Genomic DNA, 15,893 nt, shown 5'->3' with positions numbered 1-15,893 from the left:
GTAAAATACTTTATCTTTCCTAGAATAGGCAGAATTAATTTGAGTTTAATTACAATGACAGGTATTGGAATGGATGTGCCACAGGGTGGTAATCCTGTTCTTTCTAAACAGCATCACTTTTATCGGTAAAGCAACATAATTCAGAACCAACAGGGTGTGATATTTTCCATCCTAATAGCTTCTCCAACTCCACTGTCTTCAGTTTTGGAGAAAACATTACAAAATAGCCAAAGTAGACAAGGGGAACTGATGGTCAAGTAACTAACTAGCTCGAGATCATACAAGGAGTTAGTGGGGGAATATGGTTCTAAACTGTCATTTCAGCGGTCTCAGTATCCAAGCTCATAACCATCATACAAAGCCTTATGAACTGCAGAAATAATCCATACTCTCCCTTCATCAATACCCATTTTCAATGCATTATGAATCCTAACCACTATGTCCTCTAAATGCCTTCTTAGGAGATCAACAATTTTCTTATGTATTGGTTATAAAAGACAAAGAAGCTAGTGGTTGGGTCTCACAGAGAGATCCAGTAAGGGACACCAAATCTGAGCAGTCCAGAAGGATGCTGGGAGGTTTATACAGACACACATGGGAAATCATATTTGCAACACTCTGCTGTGAAGGGAATATCATTGCATATTTGCACCTTGAAACTACTGAAACTTTGTGTACAGGCACTGAAAGAATACTGCTGATCTTTTCACTTTCATCTCGCATAGGTGATTAAAAAAAATCTTCTAATAAATTTGTTTCTCAACAAAAACATAATTTGATGGGAGTGCTCTTTATCACAGGAAAAGATCATTGCATTTATCCTACCTTCCAGCATGGCCTACAGTGCATAGCTGTTGCCTTAGAAATACCCCACAGGAGAACTGAGAGAAGAAATGTCCATTTCAGGTGAGACATTCTGACTACCCTTAACCTTTGCATACAAAGTCTCAGTGTAGGTGATGGACCAAATCTTCCTTCAGCCCATTTTCCATATGCACCCTCTACGGATACAAGAGGCCATGCCTGTTTTCCAGCATGGTTATGCTCTTGCTAAGCCTTTGCCTCCGCCGCCTCCACTTGTGACAGACAAATCTTCACCTTTGTCTCTCAATAATATACATATTACAGCAAGGGATGCAGATGCAATATGCACATAACTACCTTGGATTCAAACAGTTCTGACAGCATTAACAGATGAAGATGACACCACGAGCCTCAGTGTGCACTGTAAAGTTTACCAAGGAGCCTGGTTCCCCAGGTTACCATGTCTTCACTCTCTTGCAAACCAACTCTGTAAAACATAGCTGCAGCAGTTCTTTCTATGTATGCATGAGCAGAAATACAGTGGTCAAAACTACAGGCAGCCTTTGCAGCACAGTGTATTTCGTTATTTTCTGCAATGTTACATTCCACAGACTATGGAATCACCTTAAATATTGCCTCTATTCTCATTTGGTTTCTGAAAGCAGTGGCACAGAGAGCCATTCTGTTTTTTTTCCTGTAAAGTTTATAGTAATTCTGGACTACAAAAGCATGTATGCAGCTGAAATACCGGCTTCCGAAAAGCTTACCATTTGTCAGTGTTGGGTTCACATGTTATTCAAATACTACTAGTCTCCTGAAGGCTCTATGAACCTTTACTATTTTTGAAGCTGCGTTTTAAAATTGCTTAAGCAGTAAAGGGTGACCTTACAGTTACCTTATATGATAGGGTAAAAAGAAATAACAAGCCTGCTCACCACGTTCCTCTTAGCTATGTGTTTAGACCCTAAAAGCCTAGACTTCCCGTGCCCCCTCCCTCCCCCATTATACTAACTAAGCAATAATTTATGCTCCAAAAATTTAGACAGGAAAGAATATTTCATCAATAATTTCAGAAAGGATTTTTGCTGTGACACCAGGCTTCTTAAAGATCTAAAGAACAAAAGAGAAAGCTTGGTTTGCCTAGAGACAGAATTTCATCTTCAGTGAGACGAACAGTGGCTGATCTGTGAAAAAATTTCAACCTCTTTTACACCTCTCCATACACACAAATGTAACTGAAAGACCCCCAAACTTCAGTGCCCACACAGAGGTTTCAGTCAGATCCCAAAGGACACAGCAATCTCTCTATTTGATACCCATTTCTGCACTGGGGCCCAAATCTGTGTCTTGCTACAGACATATTGAGTTCCAGAGGTTGAAAGCTGAGTTCAGAAAAATATTTTCTCTTTGTTTAACAAGTCTTTATTTCCATAGATCCCTATTTATACTACGTAGTCAAGGTGCACTGTAGTCTTTTCAAGAGCAAATTAAAATTGGGAATACACACACCTCACTACTGGACCTGAAGAGGTGGTGCTTCAACTGTCTCACTTCTGTCAGGTTTTCAGATTCAGCAGCTGAGCACAATGGAGAAGGTTAACTCTGACTGCTACTTCCCTATGTGATAAAAAGGGAAGGAATTTAGGCAAACAGTACTGTTATGCTTACAGTAAAAAGCTTGTGGGAGACCTTTAAAGGATGAAAGCTTGATTCGAGCATTAAAGATATCTTATTAAAAGTCACAATAATACTTTCAACTAAACACTCTTATCCCTATGAATTTTCATGTCATATTTTTACTATTAACATACCTGAAAACAGACTCAGCAGATTTCCTACATTGTGCCTAAGAGAGAAAAAAAAGATTCTCTAGAGAAAAGAATCAGTGTGAGTTCAGTATCAATGCCACAGAAGTACCTAGGACCAAAACCGTCCAGCATCACTATTATAGATTTTGTGTTTGTTTTAACCAACAGGATGTATAATAAGAAAGTAACTGGCATACTTTGCAAATAATTTCATTCATAAAAAAATAGATAAATAATAGCTACTGAATATATGCACCAAATAACCACTACTAAATGGTTACTGGGTATTGGTACCACTAAGCCCATGTAAGAACAGCCACTGACTGCATTGTCAAATGCAAGGGTCGAAGCCTCTCAGTATAAATTATGAGGGAACTAAGTGGTTACTCAACAGCAACCTCTATATCCAGCTCACTGTATGGCTCCAGAAACACTAGTGCCAACACAAGGAAAGGGTGAACACACACCTTGGACAAGAAAAAAAAAACACCTACCCTTTCAGCAACAGCACTGACTTAGATAATCTTTAACTGGTCATAAGAAGTCATTTCAGCCACAGTGATAAAAGCAATGTATTAACTGAAGATGAGTAAGCAATAACTTTCAGTTTTTATTTGAGTGACTGTTGCCATTTACTACAGCTGTAAAAAATAACTATTTATAATGACAGAAAATTCACTGAAGAAAATACCAGCTGTATTGTTAGAGTAGACACTTTGCACATTGGGTAATTCTAGAACTCAAAATCATGTACGTTCTGGCTAAGAAGAAATCTGATGATCTTGAAGTTTAATCTCTTTCACAGTGTAAGTAACCCAAACCTGTGACACTGCAGAAAATAATTATAAGTATTATGAGCCAGAAACAGTGGGTGAGCAGATTAAGTGCATTTCCCTCAGGAATCAGTGTCTCTCTTTTAGACCACCACAGTCTTGAAATTACTTGTCTAACATGTAAACCTCTAGTTGTTAATGCCACGTAATTAATGGAATCATACTTCCAATACATCTGCACAACCTCCACCTACAAACTTTTCTGAATTGTGGCATTTGGCCCCACCTGCAGTAATATAACATGCACACATGTAAGCCCTCACACAGCATTTAGGGAAAAACCCTTTTTCTGCTTAGCATGGCCTATTATAAGAAAAAAAAAAATACAGTAGTGATGACATACCAAATAACCAAGACACACATTTGGAGACTCCATCATCTAAAAAAAACCAAACCCACAAACAAACACACACCCACACACCAAAACAACAAAAAAAACCCCACATCCAACCAACAACAAACAAAAAACAAATCCACACCTGGCCAGTTTTAGTGCATTTAGTAACTGAACTTCGAAAGCAGAAGTTGTTGCTGAGAAAAGGCAAGATAGAGACAATGAGAAAGGAGGATGCGTTATGCACTCGAAGGAATAAAAGCTGCCTGGAAGGAATATCAAGAAAATATGGAATCATAGAATAGAATCACAGAACCCTTTAGATGGGAAAAGACCTCCAAGATCATCAACCTGGCTACAACCTCCTTTCAGGTAGCTGCAGAGAGTAATAAGGTGCCTCCTGAGCATCCTTTTCTCCAGGATAAACAGTCCCAGCTCCCTCAGCCACTCCTCATAAAACCTGTGCCCCAGATCTTTCCCCAGCTTTGTTGCCCTTCTCTGGACACACTCCAGCACCTCGATGTCTTCCTTGTCATGAGGGGCCCATAACTGAACACAGGATTTGAGGTGTGGTCTCACCAGGGTCGAGTATAGAGGGACAATCACTGCCCTGGTCCTGCTGGCCACACTGTTGCTGATACAGGCCAGGATGCCATTGGGCCTTCTTGGCCACCTGGGCACACTGCTGGCTCATGTTCAGCTGCTGTCAACCAGCACCCTCAGGTCCTTTCCCTCCGAGCAGCTTTTCAGCCGCTCTTCCCCAAGCCCTGTAGCGCTGCGTGGGGTCGTTGTGATCCAACACGTGTTTTCAAGCTGCATTTGACCACGACTTTAAAACACAACTGCAGCGTTCACACTGAAGACACCCCCTCTGTTCAGCAGCATCTTTCACACGCAGTTTTTACCACGTCCAAAGCCGAGGCCCGCCCAGGGTAAGGCCATGCTGCCACCTCGTGGGGACTCACACGAGACACACTGACTTTCACACAGCCTGCACTTCGAACAGCACCGGATAAAAATGAAGAAACGTCGGTAATGTTTATAATTACATTCAGAACTCTAACCAAGACAAACCTTCCTATCATTTCCCTTTTCCTGCTACACCCACAACAGGTCTGCCATCAACCACACCCCGCATTTTACCCCCCCCCCCCGGCTGTTCCTCGTTATGGTCTTAAGAAACTGTTTATGAGTTAAATTTTATATGGGAATTAAAACAGACTAAAGAAGAATAAGACAAAAATTTGGGTGCATAAGCCTTTCCTCAACTTGGAAGTAGAAGAAGCAATTTCCAAAGCTAAATACATGTTGAAAAAACACCTTCATTGCAAAAACTGGTTGGAGAATCTGAGAGGAAAGATGACTGGTATTAACAGAACAAGGAGAAGGAAGTTTAGCTCTTATAGGACAGAGAGAAGTGGTTCGTTTGTTTCCTTCTGAGGAAAATTATTTACAAGCTGAATCAGTTTGAGAATACAGTCTGGAAAGTTCCAGCCCTCACAAACAAAGCAGGCACATTCAAGTGTAGATAAACAAAACCAATGCAAGTGTGTCTGATTTGGGTGTTTTACCAAAAAGTAGGTGAGAACCTAGCTCCATAAAACTGTGTAATTTTTAAACTTAACTCCTATTTTCTTCATGCTTTCTTACCCATTGTGCCTGCAATTCTTCTGCCTTTTCAGCAGACAGAACTCTCCTCTTTTGGCTCTTTTCTCCACAGTTACTGTTTGCTTTGGCCACACCAACTGCAGTACTCCCTGCTATTAAGAAAACCTCGAGCAGGGTTTGTGTAACCTGTCAAACTCTACCTTGTTATCTGAGTCAATAAACATGTAATAAACACTCACTTAGTACATTTAAAATTATAGGTGCAGAGTAGATCCTAGTGTTACTGTCTAAAAAGTGCAAAAACATGAATAAACTGGGTTTTGTTAGTAAATTTGAGCATTGGAAAGCTGGTCTAGTTCATGAGTTGGCAAGGGTCTAAAAGTTGCAGTGTGTCTAAATATACAATCACTGCCTGAAGTGTAGCAACAATTTATACACCAAGATAAAGTATTTCTATTTCTTTATTCTAGTCTGTGCAAAGCAGATAGCTGGGTGGTAGCCCACAAAAGGCTGGAAATCATAAAAACTTTACACCATTTATACATTTCAGCAAAGAAAGAAATCAGGATTTATTAGCTTCAAGCTACATCGCTGTTACTGATTAGCATTCTACCTTCTACTGGTTAAATCATTCTCTCTCTTCTCAGGCCCATTAGCCTGCATGCTCAGTCACTCTCTTGAGTTGGTGGATTTTGTGACTTGGTGGGCGCTGAGTCATGGTCGCAATTTCCCCCTACTGGAATTATGTTTTTCCCAGCTGGAGCTGATTCCTGCACAGTTGCTGAGTTGGCTTATTAGTTTCTTCCTTATTTTGGGAGTTCTGCCAAATGTCCTTGTGGCTTGTGAATTCTGCATTCCCAGTGCCCACTTGTCAGTGGTACATCCTTCTCCCCAAGCTTTGTTAACCTGCCCCTGGTTCTGAGATCACTGAAGCGTGTCAAGCCCTCAGCCTTAAACAAGGCAATTCTACTGACAAGAAATTTATCTTTCTAACACCTGGACATCAACAGGGAAAAATCCACGTATTTCTAGTTTTAAAGCTTAGCTGTTTTTTACTAGGTGAATAAACAGAGAGCTGGAGAGTACCATGCTACAACAACTGAAACACAAGTGATAAAACACTGAAAAAACATCTCTTACTTATTCTGCCAGTAATGGAAATGGACATAAAATAAAGTAAGCCCAAAGCATGAACTTAATGGCTTCTAGCCCAGCGTGCTGGTTTTGGCTGGGGTAGAGTTGATTTCCTTCACCACTATGGCTGGCATGGGGCTGTTTTGGATTTGTGCTGAACTGAGTGTTGGTAATATGGAGATGTTTTTGTTATGGCTCAGCAGTGCTTAGACAGAGTTGAGGCCTTTTGTGCTTTTTGTACTGCCACGCCGGCGAGGAGGCTGGGGGTGCACTGGAAGTTCGGAGGAGACACAACAAGATCAGGTGACCCCAAACGGACCAAAGGGATATTTCACACCGTGTGACATCGTGCTCAGTATATAAAGTGGAGGAAAGAAGAACAAAGAGGGGGGTCGTTTGGACTGCTGGCATTTGTAAAGTAAACACTGCGTGCCAGGGGGTCCTGCTCTCCTGCAGAAGGCTGAACGCCTGCCTACCCACGGGAACCACTGAATTAATTCCCTGCCTCGCTTTGCTTGTGCGCACGTGTTTTGCTTTCCCTGTTAAACTGCGAATCAACGCAGTTTTCTGGGCTTTACCCTCCCGATTTTCTACTCGATCCTTTTGGCGGCTGAGTGAGTGAGTGAGCGGCTGCGTGGCACTCGCTTGCTGGCCGCAGCCACAGCCCCGCACCCCGGGAACGCGCTCCCTTGAAGGAGCGCCCTCAGCTCCCCCGGCACAGCGCGGAGGGAGCGGCCCGGGCAGCGCCCGCGGCAAGAGCCGCGCCGCCCCTCCCGCCCGGCCCTGATTGGCTGCGGCCGCGCTGAAAAGGGCCCCGATTGGGCGGCTGCTTTGGCGCGCGAGGGGCTCCGTGAGGCCGCGTGTTCGCCGTCGGCGCTCGGCCGGGCCCGGCTGGGAGTGTCCCTGCGCGGTACGTCCCGCTCCGCCACCCCCTCGGGGCAGGGGGGGGGAAGAAAAAAAGGGGAAAAAAAAAAAAAGCGATAAGAGCGGGAAAGGAGGAAAAGAGGGTAAGACAGTAGGAAAGGGGAGGCGAAGACGGCAAAGGTGCTCGGGTCTAAGTAAATCTAGAAGGGCAAGCCAAGTGGCCAGATAGCAGCAGTCCTTAGGGACAAGAGCTGGGGCTAGCAGACGCGGTGGGTTGAGGGCAGGGCGTGGTTCTGCACCGTGGAGATGCTGCGGTAAGAAGTCACCCTTCGGGGCATACGTGCTCGGGGAAGGAGGTTTGAACACCAGGAGTGGTAAGTTTGGGGTGGAGGAGCTGAGTAGTGCGAGGCAGACCACTCTTCTGTTGCGGTGTTGCGTTTAAAAGATCTCCTCCTCAAGAAAAAACTAGCGTATGTATGCCTTTATGATTGTTGTGTCCGTCTCTTTCCTTTTGCACCTTGCAAAGTGATGTGAATCTGTAATGCTGGCTCAAGTGATGAACTCGGTTATGTTATAGAGAATTTGTCGCGCTTTTTTCCCCCCCCCAAAGTCAGACGCCATGAATAGAAAGAAAGAATTCTGCTCGTTGGATGACAGTAATAAAGAACTTAAGAGAAGAAAAATGAAAACTGTGAGGTATGTGAGTTTTTGAGATTAGTGGCTTTAAAAGTTCTGACTGTACATTTGTCAGAAACTAGAATTGAGAAAATGCAGAAAATAATGGTTGTATTTTGCAGAATTGGAAGTGAGTCTTTTTTTTTTTAATGTATGTGAGTAAACTGCACAGGTTGTGAAAAGTTTTGGCATTTGTAGTAGGTTCACGGGAAAAAAAAAAAATTTTAGTTGCAACTTGTTGAATAACGACTTATTAGGCTACTAATGCATCACACTGATCTGAATGTATTTTTACAAGTAATTAAATCGCTGTTAATCTATTCAGTATATTTTTAGTTAAATAATTACGATGATTATAATTAAAACTGATTGTATTTATTAGCGCTGTTTCTAGTTATTTGAAATACCAGATACAGAGAAGCTGTAGTACTACTTTTATGTATAATGAATTCAGTATCATAGAGCTAAAGTACCTCTCCAGTTAAGACGATAAAAAATTTATTGCTGTGTGATGTGTGTGTGTTTGGTTAACTGCACTTTCTTCATAATGCCTTTTGGTAAAAGTGGGCAAGCTTAGTTCTAAGAGAGCTGAAAGTCAAAATTCTTTTTTCATTGATATCCCTGATCTTAAATCTTTGCTTTTACCTCTGAAGGCAATCTCCTAAGCTATTAGAAGAGGATTTTACAGAACCAAATCAGACAAACAGTGATTTGTGCCATTTGTCAAAAGCTCTGAATGTGGAAGGTGAGGCTTTTGGAGCTTTCGTTTCCAGCAGGCTTTTTGTATGCACTGTTTACTATTATTTTGCATTTTAAGTGGTCTGTTAAGGGCAGAAGATGTGCTGCCACATTTGAATAACACATTGTTTATTTAATGAATTTCAGGTAGTTAAGAAGAACAATCAATGCCTTTTGCTTCCTCTCCTGCTATTTTTCTGGACAAAGCTCTTGACAAGTTTGTTCTAAAGCAAACCTAATTTTTGTGGAATTTTGTGCATGAGTAGCTTTTTTCCAAAATTTTGTTGAGTACATAGTATTTATGTGTGCTTTATGAAACAATTTTTTTCTTCTACCTTAGGCACACTTTTTAAATGTGTGATTTCTTTTTGCCTCCTTTGTGCTTAACCTGTCCTGAATGTAGCAGCAACATAATACAGCTAATGATGCAGATAATACCCTAATCATTACATGCAACTCAGGCTTGTAATTCCCAGATAGTTTCTGTATCTGTATATCTGGAGTTTTATTCCTAGCTTTCAAATTCTGTCAGTAAAAAAGTCAGTGCTCTGATTCCTGTTGACTTGATGAATGCTATCTAGGAGACTACTCCTGCGATCGTGTATTCATGTTACCTCATGGATTAGGATGCCCTGTGCTTGCTTTTACAGCATTGCATGGTGATGTGAAGGATGAAGACACTGATTTTTTTTGCTTCTCTTCTACAGAAGTAAGTTGATCTAAAGCTTTCTGTTCAGTAGTCACTGTGGCGGTTTGAAATAGTGATGTTACAGGATCTTGAGTGTGATTAAAGTAAGCTCAGGTGCCCTCTGAGCTAAGGGTCTGCACTCTGACCACCTACTTGCCCAGCATTTCTCGTTGTGCAGTGGTGTTGTGTAGTGCACATGGGACGTCCAAAGCCTGGCTTTAGGAAGGTGTTTTTTCATATTTCTAATTAGTGCCCCATGTTGCCATCTCTGTTCCACCCTCTTGTCTGCACACAATGTACGAGAAAGCAGCTGATGCATATGAACACTTCATCAGCTCCCACATAAAGATTTCTTTTAAAGAAAATACAGTTTCACTCTGCCCAGGAATACGTGAGTTATGAATGTATTTCTGTTTCTACATTGAAAAAATGTAGAGTGAGTCTGTGTTAGAAATAAAATGCATGTGAGTCTATGTGATAACATGCTAATGCCATTTGTTTCACAGAAATCTGTATTTTGGACAAATAGTAGGTGCTTTTTTTTTTAAAATTTATGCAAAAGCTAGAGTGTGGCCAGAATTTTTGGTTTAGGAAATTCAGATTTAACATTTATTGCAAAATACAGATGAGTCAAATCTCTGGCATTTAAACCCTGCAGTTAAACTTTATTGCAAAAGTCATTTCTAGAGTCTGGTTCAGTAATGCAATATTACAAATTTTGCATACTAGTGGGTAAAATACTAAGAGCAAACAGGAAATCGAGATTCCTTTTACTAGGAGTGCTTTTTATTTATAACAGAGGTGCACTTAATGGCTGCAGAACTTGTGCTTGGAAGCTCTTTCCTTAGATCTCCCCTTGCACAATTTAATAGCTCTTGTTTTGAAGATTGATCTAAGTGAAATAGGGGGCAGGGATGGGTACTGAAGGCGAAAGCAGGTTTATAGAGCATTTTTTCCTGGGACTTGACTGTAACCCTGTATTTGAACTTGCTACCTTTTTCTCTTTGAATCTAGACCAGAACTTACTTTAAATTTGGGCTTTGTGGTGGCAACTCAGAAACAGCAGCAAGGTAAACCTTTATTAAACTTTTTTTATGTATTTAGCTGTCAGACTGTGAGGCGACTTGACCAGGTAAACATTTCTCGACGTTTTTGTTGGGCTCAATTTTTTTTTTTATGTTCTTTAAACTTTACTAATGTGTACTCAGCATGGTTGTCTAATTCTATGGGAGCACATTGAGTACAAATACGGTTTCATTGAGAGGCAACAAGAAACAAATTGGTTTGGCTTGAAAACGTGTGAAAACTTTAAGCACCGTGGTAAATCGTTGATAAGTGTTCAGCGGGAGAGAAATGCCGGGCTGTGGTAGCAATGACTGTAGCATTAAAACGCCTCCTTCCCCCGCCCCCTACTGATACCACTGCACCTTCTGCTTAGGTAACCAGTCACAACTATAAAAAGATCGATGCCAGCGATGTTTTGTTGTGGTGTCATGTCTAAAGTACATTCACTTGCTTAATTGTCGAGTCGATGTGAACCTGAAAGAGGTCTTAAACCGGGTGTCTTTCCCTCCACTGCTATTGCTGTGGACACTAATGTTTGTACAACAGAGGATAGTCCCAAATAATGCTTTCAGATGTGTTCCATAAAGGACCTGTTCTGAAAGGAGGATGTAGGAAACTTAGAAGATAAGTTTGACACACGAAACGTGCATTGCTAACCTTGCCCAAAGTGGAATAGAAACTCAGGATTTCATATATGGCTGTTGACCTCTGCAGCAGTGCTCTCAAGATCTTAGCCTGTCAGAAGGGACGAAATGAACACAGGAAGAACAACACAATGCTTCCTTCCTGGAATGAGGCTGCTTTTATGTTTTTGTGCAAGTCTTGTCAGCTGTTGCAGAAGAGCAAGCATGGGTGATCATACAACTGAATTTAATAGCCTTCCTAAGAGGTTGCCAGTAGATGGTTTTGATATCATGTCGTATATTCCAAAGATTTTAACAGCACAATCGCTATCTGAGAAGAAAAGGTTTGGGCAACAAATGAGAAATTAATCCTGGAACGTCAATAGATGTGGAATTACTCTCACTGAGGATAAGAATCGCTACTAACTATTAAAGTTTTGTTTAGCCCTGCATAAAATTGTAAAATGAAAAATAGTTACTTTTAAGAGGATTCTAGTAGCAAATTTTTTGAGAAGTGCGATATCTGCTGAATATCAGTGTCAGTTTAAACTGTTTCAAAAACAGGTGTGAATGTATTTAATGACAAATTTTGAAATACTCATGTGTGTAAAGTATTTATACAAAGTTTGATATTTTATTTAAAATGCGTAGTTTTTTTCCTTAAAGGATTTTGGTTTGCAGGCCCTTCAGTCACAGTACTGAAGAGAAAACCGTTCATCGCCTGTTTTCTTCAAATTATGGGCTGAGAGATGAACCAGCTCCAACTCCATCAGCTGACATGGTGCGTTAACGCAGAATTTCCTTATATTCTCACTGGGTTTTGTGTATGCGTGGTTAATACTGCACTTCTTAAAGCACAAACCTCTGCCACCTTTAATAGTTTATGTGCTATTATTCCATCTTGTCATTGAACTGATGTGCAACTACAGTGTTAAATAACTTGACAAAATGAGTGCAGCTCAAATCTCTGAGTGGGATCCTAGCTGAAGAGTGTTAGTTGTATTCAGCTGGCTGTGAAAATATGTGTTTTGAATGTGGCTTTTCTTATGGTGTCCCATGCTTTACAATATTGGGTTTGGGACTTCTTTTTTAGTGTTTGAGATGACTGCATGGCTCATGCATACCTCCTTAGAGCAGTATTTCAGGGCAAAAAGGTTGTTGAATGAAGGTATCTTTTTAAACATTCTATTAAATTTCCTAACCTGATCTTTCTGAATGAAGTTTTAGGCCAGGGGAGCTAATGTTGTGGATATTTTAAAATTACAAGAGTAAACGGGAAAGGAATGATATATCCAATGCCAGTCATATTTTCTTCTGTGGAGGTTGTCCTCTACACTGATCTTGAAAGAATCATAACTTGCAGATGTCTGTCATGGTTTCTTAGGTGGTTTTGTTGTAGTGCCCATTAAAGTTTGAAAACGGTTGTCTTGCATCAGCATAGTACTGGGTGCTTACTATGGTTTTGGTTTGGGTTTTTTTCCCCAAATGATATTCCTTAACATTTTACTTTTTCCTAGACTGCAGTATTCCCATTCTTCAGTCTTCCATGTTTTTTGTCCTCTGTATTATAACTTTATTTTGCATTTCTTTTATGTACCTGTCATTTTGTGTGTGATTACACAAGTAAATTATGTGTATTTAGAACACAGCTCTAGAACCTGTTTTGTAAATACTATAATGTAAATATTCTCAGTGAAATTCAGGTGCACTAAGTATTTTGGGCTTGTTGGTGACTATAGGCTTGCTCAGAGTATTAACATGCATCTGTCATCCACAAATGCCTCTATGAGAATGGCAAATGGTTACAGACCATCTTGTCTTTTAGTCATACGAGCAACTTTGTGTTCATTAGCAAATCTTTCCTCAGGAGAACACTGGACAAGATATTGAGGAAGCTTTGTGTATAGCTGTTTGTAATCTTGGCCACTTCCATGAAGCAGACAAGGTGGGTGAAAATCAAATAAATCATGAAATAGGTAATCATATCCTTTATTGAAGGATGTTGTTACGAGTAGGCACACTTCAACATGCTATTTAAATGTGCTTTTACTGCTTTTGTTCTGGTATCTCTTTAGTCCTTCAACTGTTCATGCTATTTCTGTGAATATACAGCCCTAAACTCCAAGCTTCAGCCTGGAGGAGTAGTCTGTAAAGGAGTACACAAGGTAATTTAAAGTTAATAGGTCAATACAAATATTTAGCAGAACCACATGAAACCAGTCTTTAAATACTAAGTCTGTATTTCCTCGGATCAGGGTAAAATTCGGCATTTGGGTTTGCTCTAACAACTATGCTAACTTTCTACTTTGCTTTTTTCTGGATTTAAAGGCAGAAAAGAAATTATAGGGCAACAGGAATAAAAAAGGTAACGGGCAGAATATGCAAAAACATGTAAATCAAGTAATACATTTTTAGCACAGTATAAAACATAGGAAGAATCCTGAAATACCAGATAATGCTGTTACTAGATTTAGAGTCACTTTTGAACTTCATTAATGATAATTATTTCAACTTTAACTCATATTAAATGTGCTGTAGAAAAACTTGCAGTTCTGTCTTTGTCACTTATTTACATTTTATTTGTATTGTAAGAGACATGGGTATATGTAAGTATTTAATGATTCAAAAGCTTCATTCTAGGAATCATGTTTTAAAAACCTGTTCTCCGTTCCCTTTCTAACTTACTTTGTTGCAGTGGCCAGTCTGTCTGTTAAACAAAGCTATGTTGAATTCCTACTGATACACTAATAGAATCTTGTAAAAATGTACCATTTCAGCGGCTTTAGTATATAGAACTCAAGAGCGCAACAGTGGTCTTGAAACAGCTTTTCAACAAAGATTGGAATTGCCAAAGCAGTGTTGCATATTTTTTTCCGTAGTCTCTTCATTAAATGTAACTATAGTGACAAAACTGATGTTTAGCCAGAGGAGGAGTTTATTTTCACTTTATGCTCACAGCGAGCTTTAAAAAACAGTAGAAATCTCAGCATGCTGGTTTTCTGTGTTTGGTGCTATGCTGGAATGTCAAGTAAGGAAAGTGAGGCAGTGGGCCCAAGATCTGCCTGTTTCTTGCCTCATATAGACTGAAGTGGTTCAGTTGAGGAGGTTCCAAACAGTGTCAGGTAACTTGAAATCAGAGAAAACAAAGAGCTGTAATGGGCTGTAAGTGGTTTAAGTGTCACTCTTTCTGTGGAGTATTGATTACCCTCTTACTGTTCATTACTTCTGTTCTGAATTTTAAAAAAAGTCGTGTGAGAATAAAGTCATGAATAATGAAATAATAAATGCATGTTTCTTCATACCAAACAAAATAGATGCTGGAATGCTTGGAGCTGAAAATGAAGCACGAAAGAGACAAAGTTACAGAAGCTGCAGATAAAACTCTTGATGAACTTATTACTCTCCTCTCAAGGTAGTAATTTAGTTTTGTAGTTTAGCACGGGTGAGCTACTTTTATTAAGAACTTGTTTCTAATTCAGGTAGAAGAATTCTTAACAAAATTTTAGTCTCTTGTAGCATTATTTCATAAAACCTGTGTTTTAATTTTTGCGCAGTGTTTTTGCCCTTTCGTTGTGGCATCTTGAAGGTGGTTTGCATGGTTGGAAAACACTAACTTATGCAGCCTCTACTCTTTAAGAAAAAATAGTCATAATGTTAATTTTCTTTAAAAGCTCCATTTTGAAGGTATTTTTAATACCGTCATTAGTGGAGGATCAGTTTAACAGCAGGAATAACTTTGGTTTTTTCAGTTAACTTTCTGCAAATTTTCAAGCTGCTAGAAACCCAGGGACACTTCATTTTCTTATTTTCAAAAATATTTGTATTTTCAGATTTAAGGGAGAGAGACACGTCAAAGCTTAGGTTATTAAAAGAGCCTCTGAGTGGGGGATCTGGCTGAATGTGTTTGGAAATATCAGGAGGCTTAAATGGGAGAGTACTTCTAACATTTGATAAAAAAAATATTTCTCTAAAAAAGTGACTTTTCAGTGTAAACTCTTTTGTGATTCCTCCAGTTATGGAGAATGTGTCCCATGCTTCTGCTTGGGGAAGATGATCTGGTATGTGAGATGTATCCGCTTTGTGGTATGATTGGTAGTTGTGTATTACAATTTGTTTGAATCTGTACAGCTGAATGCATATTAAATTCTGAAAAGTAATGTTTTTAATACAGGAGAAGGAAATTGTTTGCAGAATTGATGGAGAACATCAACAGCTACAGTGCTAGTATTGCAAAAGCCAAAGAAGTCATTGAAGAGAAAAAAAAGCACTTGATTCGTGCCATTAGGACTGCAAAGGAATTAAAATTCTCACATTTTCGAAGAAACTGTTGTGATCTCTCTAAGGTACTTACATTCTTGTACTGCAAAATAATTTATTTTCAAGGAATACATTCAAAATTGTATTGAAAGTTTCTGTGATCCTGGTTTGCTGACTTCAATACTGATGTTTTTGCAGTATTGTATTCTTACCCCACCTTTACACATCTGGTGACTGATGTGATGCAAGAAAGGTGGTTCTTGCCTTGTGAAGAGTATGCTGTCTGAAACAACAGATGGAGGGGGAAGACAGGAACACTGTGACACAGTACTGATCAGTGAAAGGGTGATGTTTTCATCACTTCAGAAGTCTGTCAAATCTTTTCCATTCCAGAGCTCTCGAATCTTCTCACAGAACTGCTCCAGAATTAATAGCCACACTCTCCTGACCCTCTTGGTCCCA

The 15,893-nt window shown here is 39.9% G+C and overlaps 1 protein-coding gene across 9 annotated transcripts in view; it reads left to right on the top strand.

Moving 5' to 3' along the window:
- Nucleotides 1-7,398: 7,398 nt before the first annotated feature.
- The window catches only part of RNF17 (ring finger protein 17), a 51,776-nt gene continuing 43,281 nt past the window's right edge, over nucleotides 7,399-15,893 (top strand). For 4 of the 9 annotated variants that reach the window (XR_003571346.1, XM_027884855.1, XM_027884825.1 and 1 more), the window contains exons 1-9: nucleotides 7,399-7,431; nucleotides 7,996-8,081; nucleotides 8,714-8,805; nucleotides 9,449-9,507; nucleotides 10,501-10,556; nucleotides 11,856-11,955; nucleotides 13,027-13,119; nucleotides 14,489-14,586; nucleotides 15,346-15,517. Coding sequence is in view for 8 of the 9 variants with exons in the window: in XM_027884855.1 (XP_027740656.1) it covers nucleotides 8,005-8,081; nucleotides 8,714-8,805; nucleotides 9,449-9,507; nucleotides 10,501-10,556; nucleotides 11,856-11,955; nucleotides 13,027-13,119; nucleotides 14,489-14,586; nucleotides 15,346-15,517 (747 nt within the window). In the remaining variant the exon portion in view is untranslated. Of the gene's footprint in view, nucleotides 7,432-7,509; nucleotides 7,529-7,723; nucleotides 7,760-7,995; nucleotides 8,082-8,713; nucleotides 8,806-9,448; nucleotides 9,508-10,500; nucleotides 10,557-11,855; nucleotides 11,956-13,026; nucleotides 13,120-14,488; nucleotides 14,587-15,345; nucleotides 15,518-15,893 lie in introns of those variants that run through there. The other 5 variants (XM_027884846.1, XM_027884836.1, XM_027884866.1 and 2 more) reach the window with 5 other exon arrangements.

Source organism: Empidonax traillii, unplaced genomic scaffold (genome assembly GCF_003031625.1).
Source record: "Empidonax traillii isolate 1590-97213 ecotype Southwest subspecies unplaced genomic scaffold, ASM303162v1 scaffold9:size3134949, whole genome shotgun sequence".
NCBI lineage: Eukaryota > Metazoa > Chordata > Aves > Passeriformes > Tyrannidae > Empidonax > Empidonax traillii.
This window is presented reverse-complemented; position numbering and strand designations above follow the sequence as displayed.